This window comes from Molossus molossus, unplaced genomic scaffold (assembly GCF_014108415.1).
Source record: "Molossus molossus isolate mMolMol1 unplaced genomic scaffold, mMolMol1.p scaffold_m16_p_10, whole genome shotgun sequence".
Lineage (NCBI taxonomy): Eukaryota > Metazoa > Chordata > Mammalia > Chiroptera > Molossidae > Molossus > Molossus molossus.
The window spans coordinates 109,246,472-109,262,440 of record NW_023425345.1 but is presented as its reverse complement, the minus strand read 5'-3'; the positions used below and the strand labels follow the sequence as shown (position 1 = coordinate 109,262,440).

Below are 15,969 nucleotides of genomic sequence, written 5' to 3'. Positions count from 1 at the left end.
CAAGTGGAAATGAAGAATGACATAGCAGAAATTAAGAACACATTGGAAGGACTAACCAGCAGAGTACAGGAAGCTGAGGAACAGATCAGTGTATTAGAAGACAGGGTAGATAAAATCAACCAGTCAGAAAACCAAAAGGAAAAAATTAAAATACAGGAAGACAGCTTAACAGAACTATGGAACAACTGGAAATGGAATAACATTCGCATCATAGCAGTCCCCGAAGAGGAAGAAAATGGGCAAGGGTTAGGGAATATATTTAAAGAAATAATGACAGAAAGCTTTCCTAACTTGGTGAAGGAAGAAGGCATTCAAGTTCAAGAAGCACAGAGAGCCCCAAGTAAGAAGAACACAAACAGGCCCACACCAAGACACATAGTAATTAAAATGCCAAAAATTAAAGACAAAGAGAGAATCCTAAAGGCAGCAAGAGATAAGCAACAGGTTACCTACAAAGGAAATTGCTTAAGGCTCTCAGCTGACTTCTCAACAGAAACACTACAGGCCAGAAGGGAGTGGCATGAAGTAATCAAGGTCATGAAAAGCAAGGATCTGAATCCAAGACTACTCTATCCAGCAAGGCTATCATTCAAAATAGAAGGTCAAATAAAGAGCTTTCCAGACAAAAAAAAAAAAAAAAAAAAAAAGGCTAAGGGAATATATTAACACCAAAGCAGCACTGCAAGATAAGCTAACAGGACTGCTGTAATTAGTAGAAAAAATAGGGAGAAAAATAGAACCACACTAAACAAAAATGGCAAAAATAAGTACATATCAATTATCACCTTAAATGTGAATGGTTTGAATGGTCTGATAAAAAGACATAGAGTAGCTGACTGTATAAGAAAGCATGACTCACATATATGTTGTTTACAAGAGACCCACCTCACAACAAAAGACTCACATAGATTGAAAGTGAAGGGATGGAAAAAAATCTTTCATTTCAGGTTATACTACAAAGCCACTACTATAATCAAAACAGCCTGGAACTGGCACAAGAACAGGCATATAGACCAGTGGAACAGAACAGAGAACCCAGAAATGGACCCAGAAAAGGCAATATGCTCAATTAATATTTGACAAAGGTGGCAAGAGCATACAGTGGAGTAAGGAGAGCCTCTAATAAATGGTGCTGGGAAAATTGAACAGCTACTTGCAGAAAAATGAAACTAGACCATCAACTTACACCGTACACGAGAATAAACTCAAAATAGATGAAAGACTTAAATGTAACTCACGAATCCATAAAAATCCTAGAAGAGACTGTAGGCAACAAAATTTCAGACATCATATGCAGCAGAATTTTTACTGACATATCACCTAAGGCAATAGAAACAAAGGAGAAAATGAATACATGGGACTACATCAAACTCAAAAGCTTCTGCACAGCCAAAGATACAATCATCAAAATGAAAAGGCTACCCACTGTATGGGAGAGCATAATTGCCAATGATATATCAGATAAGGGGTTAATTTCCAATACATATAGAGTGCTCATACAACTCCACAAAAGGAAGACAAAGAACCCAATTAAAAAATGGGCAGAGGGCCCTGGCCAGTTTGGCTCAGCGGTTAGAGCGTCGGCCTGCGGTCCAGAGAGACCCGGGTTCAGTTCCCGCTAAGGGCACGTACTTCGGTTGCAGTTTGTCCCTGGCCCTGGTTGGTCGTGCGGGTGGCAGCCACTCGATGTGTCCCTTCACATCGATGTTTCTCTCTCTCTCTCTCCCTTCCTCTCTCTCCCTCCCACTCTATCTGTACAAAAAATGGAAAAATATCCTCGGGTGAGGATAAAAAAAAAAAAAAATTAAAAAATGGGCAGAGGAACTAAATAGACACCTCTCCAAACAGGACATACAAATGGCTAAGAAACCTATGAAGAAATGCTCATCATCACTAATCATCAGAGAGACGCAAATTAAAACAACAATGAGGTATCACCTCACACCGGTCAGAATGGCCACTATCAACAAATCATCAAACAACAAGTGTTGGCGAGCGTGTGGAGAAAAGGGGACTCTAGTGCACTGCTGGTGGGAATGCAGAATGGTGCAGCCACTATGGAAAACAATATGGTATTACGTCAAAAAATTAAAATTTGAACTTCCATTTGACCCAGTGATCCCACTTCTAGGAATATACCCTAAGAAGCCTAAAACACCAATCAGAAAGAATATATGTACCCCCATGTTTGTAGCAGCACTATTTACAATCGCTAAGATCTGGAAACAGCCCAAGTGTCCATCAGTAGACGAATGGATAAAAAAGCTGTGGTACATATACCCAATGGAGTACTATGCAGCTGTAAGAAAAAAAGATCTCTTGTCCTTTGAGACTACATGGAGGGACCTGGAAAGTATCGTCCTAAGTGAAACAAGCCAAACTGAGAAAGACAAGTTTCATATGATCTCACTTATTAGTGGAATATAATGAACATAATAGTCTGAGGAATGGGGTAGTCCCAGAGACATGGAAGTGGGATACAGACTGACAATCCCCTAAATAGGGGGGTGGTGGAGGAGAGATAAACCACAGAACTTATATGCATGTATGCATGAACAGTGAACATGGACAACAAAGTGGGAAAAAGGCAGGGAGGGAGGGATGGGGGGAAACAGTGGGGGAAAAAGGAGAAACATCTGTAACAAAAATGAATTAATAAAAAAAAAGGAAAAAGAAAAAAAATCTTTCAAGTAAACAGAAAGCAAAAAAAACTGTGGTAGCAATATTCATATCTGATAACGTAGATTTCAAAATGAAGGCCATAACTAGAGACAAAAAAGGCCACTACATAATATTCAAAGGATATATCCAAGAGGACGATATAACCTTGGTAAACATATATGCACTCAATATAGGAGAACCAACATATATTAATAATCTTCTGGAGGACTGCAAAGTAGAAATTGACAGCAATACAATCATAGCTGCGGACTTTAACACCCCGCTGACATCACTGGATATATCTTCTAGTCAAAAAATTAATAAGGAAACACAGACTCTAAATCAAGTGCGAGATCAAATGGATTTCACAGATATCTACAGAGAATTGCACACCCCCCCAAACTTCAGAATTCACATTCTTCTCAAGTGCACATGAGAAATTTTCAATGATAGACGACATGTTAGGGCACAAACTAAGTCTCTACAAGTTCAAGAAGATTAAAATCATATCAAGATCTTCTCAGATCACAATGGCATGCAACTAGAAATCAATTGCAACAAGAACATGCAAAGACATTTCAACACATGGAGGCTAAATAGCATGTTATTGAACAATGAATAGGTTACCATGGAGATCAAGGAAGAAATTAAAAACTTTCTGGAAACCAATGAAAATGAACACACCACAACACAAAATCTATGGGATACAGCAAAAGCAGTTCTGAGAGGGAAATTTATAGCACTACAGGCCTACTTCAAAAAGCAAGAAAAATTTCTAATAGACTATCTAACCTCACAACTTAAAGAACCAAAAAGCAAAAAGAAAGAAAACCCCAGAGCAAGTAGAAGGAAGGAAATAGTAAAGATCAGAGCAGAAATAAATGACATGGAGACCAAGAAAACAATTCAAAGGATCAAGGAAACAAAGAGTTGGTTCTTTGAAAAGATAAACAAGATTGATGGACCCTTAGCTAGACTTACCAAGAAACAAAGAGAGAGAACCCAAATACACAAAATCAGAAATGAAAGAGGAGAAATAGTAACTGAAACCACAGAAATACAAAGGATTGTAAACAGATATTATGAACAATTATATGGCAACAAATTCGACAATCTAAGCAAAATGGTCAAATTTCTAGAAACACATAGCCTCCCAAAACTGGAACAGGAAGATATAGAAAACTTGAACAGACCAATAACAACAAAAGAAATTAAAGACATAATCAAGACTCTCCCAGCAAACAAAAGCCCAAGCCTGGATGGCTTCACAGGGAAATTTTACCAAACATTCAAAGAAGAAATAATACCCATTCTCCTCAAACTATTTCAAAAAATTCAAGAAGAAGGAAGACTTCCAAACTCGTTTTATGAGGCCAGCATAATTCTAACTCCAAAACCAGAAAAAACACTGCAAAGAAAAAAAACTACAGACCAATATTCCTGATGAACATAGATGCTAAAATCCTGAACAAAATACTAGCAAATCGAATCCAGCAATACATCAAAAAAATTATTCACCATGACCAAATGGGATTCATTTCAGGGAAGCAAGGCTGGTACAATATTTGCAAATCAATAAATGTGATACACCACATACACAAAATAAAAAATGAAAATCATATGACCGTTTCAATACACACTGAAAAAGCATTCGACAAAATCCAGAACCCATTTCTGATAAAAATGCTCAGTCATCTGGGAATAGAGGAATCATATCTCGACATAAAAAAGACCATATATGAAAGACCTACAGCAAACATCATACTCAGTGGGAAAAAACTAAAAGCATTTCTCTTAAGAACAGGAACAAGACAAGGATGCCCAGTTTCCCCACTCTTATTTAACATTGGAAGTTAAATATTAACTCAGTATTGGAAGTCTTATCCACACCAATCAGACAGGAAGAAAAAATAAAAGAGATCCAAATTATAAAAAAAGGAGTGAAACCGTAATTATTCACAGATTACGTGATATTATACGTAGAAAGCCCCAAAGACTCCATCAAAAATCTACTAGACATAATAAATGAATTTGGCAAAGAAGCAGCATACAAAATTAACGTCAACAAATCAATTGCATTCTTATACACGAATGTTGAACTCACAGAAAGAGAAACTAAAAAAACAATCCCATTTACCATCGCAGCAAAAAAATTAAGATACCTAGGGATAAACTTAAACAAAAAAATAAAGGACCTATTTGCAAAAAACTACAGGTCGGTGAAAAAAGAAATAGAGGAAGATATAATAAAGTGGAAGCACATACCTTGTTCATGGATTGGAAGAATTATCATCATTAAAATGTCCATACTATCCAAAGCAATCTATAGATTCAACGCAATCCCCATCAAAATACCAACGACATACTTCACAGAACTAGAACAAATACTTCAAAAGTTCATATGGAACCCCAAAAGACCTCGAATAGCCACAGCAATCTTGGACTAGAAGAACAACGTTGGAGGGATCACATTACCAGATTTCAGGTTATACCACAAAACCATTGTAATCCAAATAGCCTGGTACTGGGACATGAACAGGCATATAGACCAGTGGAACAGGACAGAGAACCCAGAAATGGACCCAAAGCAATATGCTCAATTAATATTTGGCAAAGGTGGCAAGAGCATACAGTGGTGTAAAGACAGCCTCTTTAATAAAAGGTGTTGGGAAAATTGGACAACTGCATGCAAAAAAATGAAACTACATTATCAATTTAAACCATACACAAGACTAAACTCAAAATGGATAAAAGACTTAAATGTGAGTCATGAATCCATAAAAATCCTAAAAAAATATGTAGGCAACAAAATTTTGGACATCATACGCAGAAGAATTTTTACTAATACATCACCTAAGGCAACAGAAACAAAGGAGAAAGTGAACACATGGGACTACATCAAACTCAAAAGCTTCTGCACAGCAAAAGATACAATCATCAAAATGGAAAGGCAATGCACTGTATGGGAGGGCATAATTGCCAATGATATATCAGGTAAGGGGTTAATTTCCAATATATATAGAGTGCTCATACAGCTCAACAAAGGAAGACAAAGAACCCAATTAAAAAATGGGCAGAGGAACTAAACAGACACCTCTCCAAACAGGACAAACAAAGTGCTAAGAGCCATATATAATTTTTAATTAATTTATTCATTTGTGTTACAGATGTTTCCCCTTTTTCACCCAGTGATTCCCCCCTCCTCCTCTCTCCCCACCCTGTCCTCAATTTTGTTGTCTATGTCCATTGTTCATACATACATGCATATAAGTTCTGTGGTTTTTCTCCCCCGCCACCCCCTCTTCAGGTGATTGTCAGTCTGTACCCCACTTCCCTGTTCCTGGAACTACCCCATTCCTCAGACTGTTGTGTTCATTATATTCCACAAATAAGTGAGGCCACATGATATTTGTCTTTCTCTGCTTGGCTTGTTTTCCTTAGTATAATACCGCCAGGTCCCTCCATGTCGTCTCAAAGGATAAGAGATCTTTCTTTCTTACAGCTGCATAGTACTCCATTGTGTATATATATCACAGCTTTTTATCAATTCATCTACTGATGGACACTTGGGCTGTTTCCAGATCTTAGCTATTGTAAATAGTGCTGCTACAAACATGGGGTACATATATTCTTCCTGATTGGTGTTTCAGGCTTCTTAGGGTATATTCCTAGAAGTGGGATCACTGGGTCAAATGGAAGTTCAATTTTTAATTTTTTGACGTAACACCATATTGTTTTCCATAGTGGCTGCACCATTCTGCATTCCCACCAGCATGAACTAGAGTCCCATTTTCTCCACATCTTCGCCAACACTTATTGTTTGATGATTTGTTGATGGCGGCCATTTTGACTGGCATGAGGTGATACCTCATTGTTGTTTTAATTTGCATCTCTCTGATGATTAGTGATGTTGAGCATTTCTTCATTTGTCTCTCGGCCATTTGTATGTCCTGTTTGGAGAGGTGTCTATTTAGTTCCTCTGCCCATTTTTTAACTGGGTTCTTTGTCTTCCTTTTGTTGAATTGTATGAGCACTCTCTATATATTGGAAATTAACCCCTTTTCTGGTATATCATTGGCATTTATGCTCTCCTATACAGTGGGTTGCCTTTCCATTTTGATGATTGTATCTTTGGCTGTGCAGAAGCTTTTGAGTTTGATGTAGTCCCATCTGTTTATTTTCTCCTTTGTTTCTGTTGCCTCAGGTGATATATCAGTGAAAATTCTGCTGCGTGTGATGTCTGAAATTTTGTTGCCTACATTTTTTTTAGGATTTTTATGGATTCATGAGTCACATTTAAGTCTTTTATCCATTTTGAGTTTAGTCTTGTGTATGGTGTAAGTTGATGATCTAGTTTTATTTTATTGCATGTAGTTGTCCAATTTTCCCAATACCATTTATTAAAGGGCTGTTTTTACTCCACTGTATACTCTTGCCACCATTGTCAAATACTAATTGAGTATATTGCCTGTGGTCCATTTCTGGGTTCTCTGTTCTGTTTCACTGTTCTTGTGCCAGTACCAGGCTGTTTGGATTACTGTGGCTTTGTGGTGTAACCTGAAATCTGGTAATGTGATCCCTCCAACATTGTTCTTCTTTTCCAAGATTGCTGTGGCTATTCCAGGTTTTTTGTGTTGTTGTTGTTGTTCTATATGAACTTTTGAAGTATTTGTTCTAGATCTGTGAAGTATGTCGTTGGTATTTTGATGAGAATTGCATGAATCTATAGATTCCTTTGGGTAGTATGGAGATTTTAATGATTATTCTTCCAATCCGTGAACAAGGTATGTGCTTCCACTTTTTTATATCTTTCTCTATATCTTTTTTCAATGACCTGTAGTCTTTTGCGAATAGGTCCTTTATTTTTTTTGTTTAAGTTTATCCCTAGGTATCTTAATTTTTTTGCTGCGATGGTAAATGGGATTGTTTTTTTTTAGTTTCTCTTTCTGTGAGTTCATCATTGGTGTATAAGAATGCCATCGATTTCTTGATGTTAATTTTATATCCTGCTACTTTGCCAAATTCATTTATTAAGTCTAGTAAATTTTGATCGAGTCTTTGGCGTTTTCTATGTATAGTATCACGTCATCTGTGAATAATTACGGTTTCACTCCTTTTTTAATAATTTGGATCTCTTTTATTTTTTCTTCCTGTCTGATTGGTGTGGCTATGACTTCCAGTACTATGTTAAATAAGAGTGGAGAAAGTGGGCATCCTTGTCTTCTTCCCGTTCTTAAGGGAAATACTTTTAGTTTTCGCCATTGAGTATGATGTCGGCTGTAGGTCTTTCATGTATGTTTTTTATTATGTCGAGATATGATCCCTCTATTCCCACATTTCTGAGTTTTTTGTTTGTTTGTTTTTATCAGAAATGGGTGCTGGATTTTGTTGAATGCTTTTCCAGCATCTATTGATATGATCATGTGGTTTTTATCTTTCATTTTGTTTATGTGGTGTATCACATTTATTGATTTGTGAATATTGTACCAGCCTTGCATCCTTGGGATGAATCCCACTTGGTTATGGTGAATAATTTTTTTAATGTATTGCTGGATCAGATTTGCCAGTATTTTGTTAAGGATTTTGGTGTCTATGTTCATCAGGGATACTGGCCTGTAATTTTCTTTCTTTGTAGTGTCTTTTTCTGGTTTTGGAATTAGAATTATGCTGGCTTCATAAAACGAGTTTGGAAGTCTTTCTCCTTTTTGAATTTTTGAAATAGTTTGAGGAGAATGGGTGTTCATTCTTCTTTGAATGTTCGGTAAAACTCGTGAAGCCATCTGGGCCTGGGCTTTTGTTTGCTGGGAGAGTTTTGATTACATCTTCAGTTTCCTTAGTTGTTATTGGTCTGTTCAAGTTTTCTATCTCTTCCTGGTTCAGATTAGGGAGACTATGTGTTTCTAGAAATTTGTCCATTTTGCTTAGATTGTTGAATTTGTTGCGATATAATTGTGCATAGTATTTGTTAACCATGCTTTGTATTTCTGTGGTTTCAGTTGTTACTTCTCCTCTTTCATTTCTGATTTTGTGTATTTGGGTTCTCTCTCTTAGTTTTTTGATGAGTCAAGCTAAGGGTCCATCAATCTTGTTTATCTTTTTGAAAAACCAGCTTTTTCTTTTATTGATCCTTTGAATGAACTTTTTGGTTGCTATGCCATTTATTTCTGCTCTGATCTTTACTATATTTTTTTTTCTACGTGCTCTGGGGTTTTCTTTTTGTTTGCTTTGTAGTTCTTTAAGATTTTAGTTTAGATAGTTTATTAGAAATCTCTCTTATTTCTTGATGTAGGCCTGTAGTGCTATGAATTTCCCTCTCAGAACTGCTTTCACTGCCTCCCATAGGTTTTGTGTTGTTGTGTGTTCATTTTCATTGATTTTCAGGAGTTTTAAATCTCTTTCTTGACTCCTTGGTAACCCATTCATTGTTTAATAACATGCTATGTAGCCTCCATGTGTTCCAATGTCTTTGCATGTTCTTGTTACAATTGATTTCTAGTTTCATGCCATTTTGATCTGGTGAGATGATTACAATCTCTTGAATTTGTGGAGACTTAGTTAGTGTCCTAACATGTCCATCTTTGAGAATGTCCTATGTGCACTTGAGAATGTGAATTCTGCAGTTTTGCTGTATAATTCTCTGTAGATATCTATTAAATCCATTTGGTCTAGTGCTTCATTTAGAGTCTCTGTTTCCTTGTTCATTTTTTGTCTAGAGGATATATCCAGTGATGTCAATGTGGTGTTGAAGTCCCCTGCTATGATTGTATTGCTGTCGATTTTTCCTTTGAAGTCCTCCAGAAGATGTTTTGGTGCTTCTATATTGGGTCCATATATGTTTACCAAGGTTATATCTTTCTGTTGGATAGATTCTTTCAATATTATGTAGTGACCTTCTTTGTCTCTAGTTTTGGCCTTCATTTTGAAATTTATTTTTTCAAATATGTGTATGGCTACCCCAGCTTTTTTCTGTTTGTTTTCTTGGAAGACTTTTTTCTATCCCTTCACTTTCAGCCTACGTGAGTCTTTTGTTTTGAGGTGAGCCTTTGTAGAAAACATATACATGAGTCATGCTTTGTTATCCAATCAGGTACTCTGTCTTTTTATCGGAGCATTCAAACCAGTCACATTTAAGGTGATTATTGATATGTACTGATTTATTGCCATTTTTGTTTAGTGTGGTTATATTTTTCTTCCTATTTCTTCTACTAATTACAGCAGTCCTTTTAAGATTTGTTGCAGTGATGTTTAGGTGCTAATGTATTCCCTTAGCCTTTTTTTTTTTTTTTTTTTTTTTGGTCTGGGAAGCCCTTTATTTGACCTTCTGTTTTCAATGATAGCCTTGCTGGATAGAGTAGTCTTGGATTCAGATCCTTGCTTTTCATGACCTTGATTACTTCATGCCACTCTCTTCTGGCCTGTAGTGTTTCTTGTGAGAAGTCAGCTGATAACCTTATGGGGGTTCCTTTGTAGTTTACCTGTTGCTTTTCTCTTGCTGCCTATAGGATTCTCTCTTTGTCTTTAATTTTTGTCATTTTAATTACTATGTGTCTTGGTATGGGTCTTTTTGGGTTCTTCTTACTTGGGGCTCTCTGTGCTTCTTGAACTTGAATGCCTTCTTTCTTCACCAAATTAGGGAAGTTTTTTGTCACTATTTCTTCAAATATATTCTCTAACTTTTGCTCATTTTCTTGTTCTTCGGGGACTCCTATGATGTGAATATTATTATGTTTTCAGTTGTCCCACAGTTGTCTTAAGCTGGCTTTCTGTTTTTTTAATCATTTTTTTCTAATTATTTGATTGGTTGATTTTTTTCTACCCTGTCTTCTAATTCACTGATCTTGTCCTCAGCTTCCTCTAGTCTGCTGTTTAATCCTTCCAATGTGTTCTTTATTTCTGCTATGTCATTCTTCATTTCTTTTTGCTGTTTTTTTTATTTCCAATGGTTGATTTTCAATGTTTCTCTCTTTGCTCTTGCTGCTGATATCCTTACTCATGCTGTTGAACTTCCTCAAGATTATGGCTCTGAATTCTACCCCTGATAGCTTGCTTAACTGCATTTTATTTATTTCATCTTTGGTAGAGTTCTCTTGTTCTTTCATTTGGGATTTGTTTCTTTGTTTCACCATTTTGGCTATCTCAATGTGTTTTGAAGCCTACCAAATTTTTACTTTAGGTGTTGGTATTCTGTTGTTTGTGGCTCCTTCTATTGGTTTTGGATGAGAGTGGGAGGACCCACATTAAATACCACTCTCAACGCTTACTTTCCTGGGTAGATTTGCAAGCCCAGGAATGGTTCAATTATGCTCTAGGTTTTTGCCTGGAGGGTACTAATCACGGTTACTTGAATAGCCTTGGTTTCTCAGGTGAATGAAAACTCCCTCAGGTGTTTAGGGTAGGAAGATTTCCTCAGGGTCGGGCAGATGCTGTTTGTTAATGAGCTTCAATTTGTATTTATTTTATTTTATTTTTTTATCCTCACCCAAGGACATTTTTTGTTCAGATAGAGTGGGAGGGAGAGAGAAGGAGAGAGAGAGAGAGAGAGAGAGAGAGAGAGAGAGAGAGAGAGAAACATCGACGTGAAAGGGACACTTCGAGTGTCTGCCTCCCACATGACCCAACCAGGGCCAGGGACAAACTGCAACCAAGGTACGTGCCCTTAGTCGGAACTGAATCCGGATCTCTCTGGACTACAGGGAGATACTCTAACAGCTGAGCCAAACTGGCCAGGGCTCAATTTGTATTTCAATGGCCACCTGGGTGGGGTTGAATCTCCATGGGAAGGGCCACCGCCTCTCCCCAGAGCCCTGGGAAGGGGTATAATGGCCACTGTCCTGTGTGGCTGCAACTCAGGAAAAGCTCTGAGCACTCTCCAAATCCTGAGTGTCCCCACACAGTTTCAGTCCAGTCTGACGTTCCTCTGTTGGAGCCCAAGGTGAGTGGCTGTGGCTATTTTAGGGTCTGTCCCGGCTCTCTGCTATGGAGCCTCTTGGGAGTGTAACCCTGAGGGTGCTGCTCACAGCTAAGACCTCTGCTATCTGTGGGCTCACAGACCCCCTCTCGGCCTCCACAATCTTACCAGGATTGATTCAGTGTCCCTGGTTATATGGTCCCCGTAAACTGCTTTTTTGTTGCTTTTTCCAATGATTTTTCTTTATTTAAGTTGTAATTTCAGTTTGGTCCTGGCAGATCGTCTGTGTAGCTTCCATTCACTCTGCTGCCATTTTGGAATTTAGAATGTGATTTTTTAATGGCTGTAATGGCTGCATGATATTTCAAAGATATAATGTGTTCTGATTCATTGCATCAGACATTTGGGCTGTTTGTGGTTTGTGCTGATAATGATTTTTCATTTTGCTTTCAATTATGTAACCTCAAGGTTTTTCTGCTGATTCTTACAGTGAAAGTCCAGTGGACATCCTGCAGATATTTAGAGTTGGCAGAGTGAGTGAAACCATCGAGTTTATGAGCCAACTTGGCAATGTGAAGACCCTGCTGCACGGCTCTGCTGCGTGGAGTTTTGTGGGCATCCTGTCCCGGTGAGTGCGTGCCGTCTTCGCTCGCCAGGGTTCCATCCTTCCAAATGTGAAGTGTCTGACTTTTAGTTGTTTTTTTTTTAACATATGAGATGGGTCTTTTCAGTTAAAATCAGCCAGCTAACTTCATTCCAAAGAAATCAAACACTTTAAATTATAAATATATGATTTAAATGATGTGTTTATTATTATATATATTTTAAGTGTAGTGTATGGGTATGAATTGCTTCTTGAAGAGAGTATCATATCAAGAAAGGTGATTATCAGCCCTGGCTGGGTAGCTCAGTTGGTTAGAGCATCATCCTGATACACCAAGATTGTGGGTTCGATGCCCAGTCAGGGCACATATAAGAATCAACCAGTGAATAAGTGGAAAAACAAATCCATCTCACTCTCAACCCCCGCCCCTTAAAAATTAATAAATAAAAATGTTTAAATAGAAAGAAAGGTGATTATGTATTTTATGAGTCGTCCATGTGTATCTATCTAATCTAGGAATAGTCCAAAACTTAGCGAAAGGTCTAATTACAGTGTTCAGATACTATTTAATACATCACTACAGTTTTCTGTTTGCTTTGAATAACTACTTAATATTAGTGCTGAAACAGAAGTCTTAGGAAGCAGGGAAAAATATGATTGAATCTAGATCCTTAATTAAATAGCTAATAAGAAACTAAAAAGAAACAGACAAGATCTATCAGGAAAAGACTTTCCATGGCCACTGAGGGATTCAGAAGACACTTGTACTAATTAGAAGGATGCCAATTTTTCTTGAATTAACCTTTAATTTAGTGGTATCACAGTAAAAGTACCAACAAGATTTTCTTTAAAAAAATTTTTTTTTCTTTATTGATTTGAGAGAGAGATAAAGGGAGGAGAGAGAGAGAGAAACATCAATGATAGAGAACATCAATTGGCCACCTCCTGCATGCCCCCCACTGGGGACCAGGCCCACAACCTGGGCATGTGCCCTGACCAGGAATTGAACTGGTGACCTCTTGGTGCAGGGTCAGTGCTCAACCACTGAGCCCCACCAGCCAGCTGGGTGCAAGAAGATTTTCTTAAAAGAAATAAAAAGCTGCTCTGGCCAGGTTGGCTCAGCAGTTTGAGTGTCTGCCTGTGGACCAAAGGGCTGGGGGTTTAATTCCCACTCAAGGGCTGGTACTTGGGTTGCAGGTTTGATCCCTGGTCCCAGCTGGAGTCATGCAGGCGGCAACCAATCAAAATGTGTCTCTTAAATCGATGTTTTTCTCTCTCTCCCCCACTCCCTCCCTATCTTAAAATAGATGAAAAAATATCTTCAAGTGAGGATTAATAAAAAATAAAAAACTGATTCTACAGCACACATTTTTCTTAAAATTCGACATTACCAGGATAGTTCTGGAAGAAGGATTAACCAGCGTACACATTAAACATACATTACAAAGCTATATTAATTAAAACAGTGAGGTGGTAGCCTGGCCAGTTTTGCTCAGTGGTTAAAGCCCTCGGACCAATGACTCTGGGGTTCGATTCTGGTCAAGGGCACGTACTTTGGTTGTGGTTTGTCCTCGGCCCTGGTCGGGTCGTGCAGGAGGCAGCCAATGTGTCTCTCTCACATTGATGTTCCTCTTTCTCCCTCTCTTCTTCTCCTTCCCTCCCACTCTATCTGATGATAAATGTAAAAATATCCTTGGGTAAGGATAAATAAAATAAAATTAAAATAAAAAATAAAATAAAATAAAAATAAAAAAAATAAACTGTAAGTTACTAAAGGAAGCATAGGAGAATATAAAAAAATAGTAACCTTTGAGTGGGAATGCACTTTCTAAGGAGGACTAAAACCGAAAGACATTTTACAAAAGTAATTCCCTCTCATAATACAAAATTCAAAGAGTAGGTGTTTATATAATAAAAGGCAGATACCTCCTTTTCCCACCTTCCCAGAGATAAATGTGAAGTGTCTGAATGTCACAGGTCAATACTAACTGCATGTGACCTTGGGCAGGGGTGAAACGCAGTTGGTGTTGAGCTTAAACGCTGTCCCACTGAGCACTGTGGGGCTTGGGCCTGAAGGAGGCTGAGCCCAGGGACAGGAGGAGCAGCTAGACACCTGGGGCTACTTAAGACTGTGACAAGAAACAGGCTGTAGCCTGGGGTTATTTTCATGGCCCCAGAAACTCCTTCTCTGGGGTTACTTTGAAACACATTTCTTTTTTCATTTCATGCTATTTGTTTTTTGTCTTTTAATTGGTGTATTTATCTTTATCCAGCTTTATTGAGGTATGAGATTGACAAATAAACATTGTATGTATTTATGTGGTACGACATGATTTTAAAAGGTATACATTATAAAAATATAACCACAATCAAATTAACATTTCCATATCTCACAGTTACTTTTTTTTAATGGTGAAAACACAGTATTATTAATTGTAATATCATGCGGTACATTACAGCTATAGAATTTATTCATCTTATAACTGAAAGTTTATACCCTTTGACCAACATCTCCCCATTTCTTCCAGTACCTGGAAACCTCCATTTTATTCTCTGGGTCTACCAGTTAGACATTAAAAAAAAGATCTTTATTGTTGAAAGTATTAGACATGTCTGTCTTTTTTCCCCTCCTCCCTGCTCCTGTCCCCACCTGCCTTCCCCAGCTATTTTCTGTGTCCACTGGTTATGCACACATGCATAGAAGTTCTTTGGTTTATCCTGCTCCCCCTCCCCCATGCCCTCTGAGGTTTGTCAGTCTAACAACCAATTTGTACTTTTTAATACCTTTACCTGCTTTGTCCATCCCCAAAGCCCCCTCTCATCTGGCAACCCACAAAAAGTTCTCTGTATCTATGAGTGTGTTTCTGTTCTGCTTGCTCATTTTGTTTGTAGATTCAGTTGTTGATAGATATGTATTTATTGCCTTTTTATTGTTCATATTTTTTATCTTCTTTAGGAAGACCCTTCAACATTTCATGTAATACTGGTTTGCTGGTGATGAACTCCTTTAGCTGCTTCTTGTCTTGGAAGATCTTTATACATCCATCAATTCTAAGCGATAGCTTTGCAGGATAGAATAATCTTGGTTGTAGGTCCTTACTTTTCATCACTTTGAATATTTCTTGCCAGTCCAATCTGACCTGCAAAGTTTCTTTTAAGACATTAGCTGACAGGGTTATGGGAGCTCCCTTATAGGTAATGAACTGCTTCTCTCTTGCTGCTTTTAAGATTTTCTCTTTGGCCCTGGCTGGTTTGGCTCAGGGTATGGAGCATCAGCCTGTGGACCAAAGGTCACGGGTTTGATTTCAGCCAAGGGCACGTACCTTTGTTACAGTTCATCCTCAGCCCTGGTCAGGGTCGTGTGGGAAGCAACTAATTGATGTGTGTCTCTCTCACATCAATGTTTCTCTCTCTCTACCTCCCACTCTATCTGAAGATATTTGAAAAAATATCCTTGGGTGAGGATTAAAAAAAAAAAATCTCTCTTTGTCTTTAACCTTTTACATTTTGATGATATGTATTTTGGTGTGGGCCTCTTTGGGTTCATCTTGTTTGGGACTCTGTGCTTCCTGAACTTGTATGTCCATTTCCTTCACCAAGTTAGGGAAGTTTTTTGTTATTATTTTTTCAAATAGGTTTTCAATTTCATGCTCTCTCTCTTCTTCTGGCACCCCTATGATGTGAATGTTGGTCCACTTGAAGTTGTCCCAGAGGCTCCTTACACTGTCCTCATTTTTTAATTCTATTTTCTTTTTACTGTTCTGATTGAGTGTTTTTTGCTTCCTTATATTCCAAA

At 37.9% G+C, this 15,969-nt stretch overlaps 1 protein-coding gene across 1 annotated transcript in view; it reads left to right on the top strand.

Annotated features, from left to right (window-relative positions):
- Positions 1-15,969, top strand: part of PARP4 (poly(ADP-ribose) polymerase family member 4) — a 141,430-nt gene that overhangs the window by 31,325 nt on the left and 94,136 nt on the right. The window contains exon 12 of the mRNA XM_036252164.1: positions 12,060-12,197. Coding sequence (XP_036108057.1) covers positions 12,060-12,197 — 138 coding nt within the window. The remainder of the gene's footprint in view (positions 1-12,059; positions 12,198-15,969) is intronic.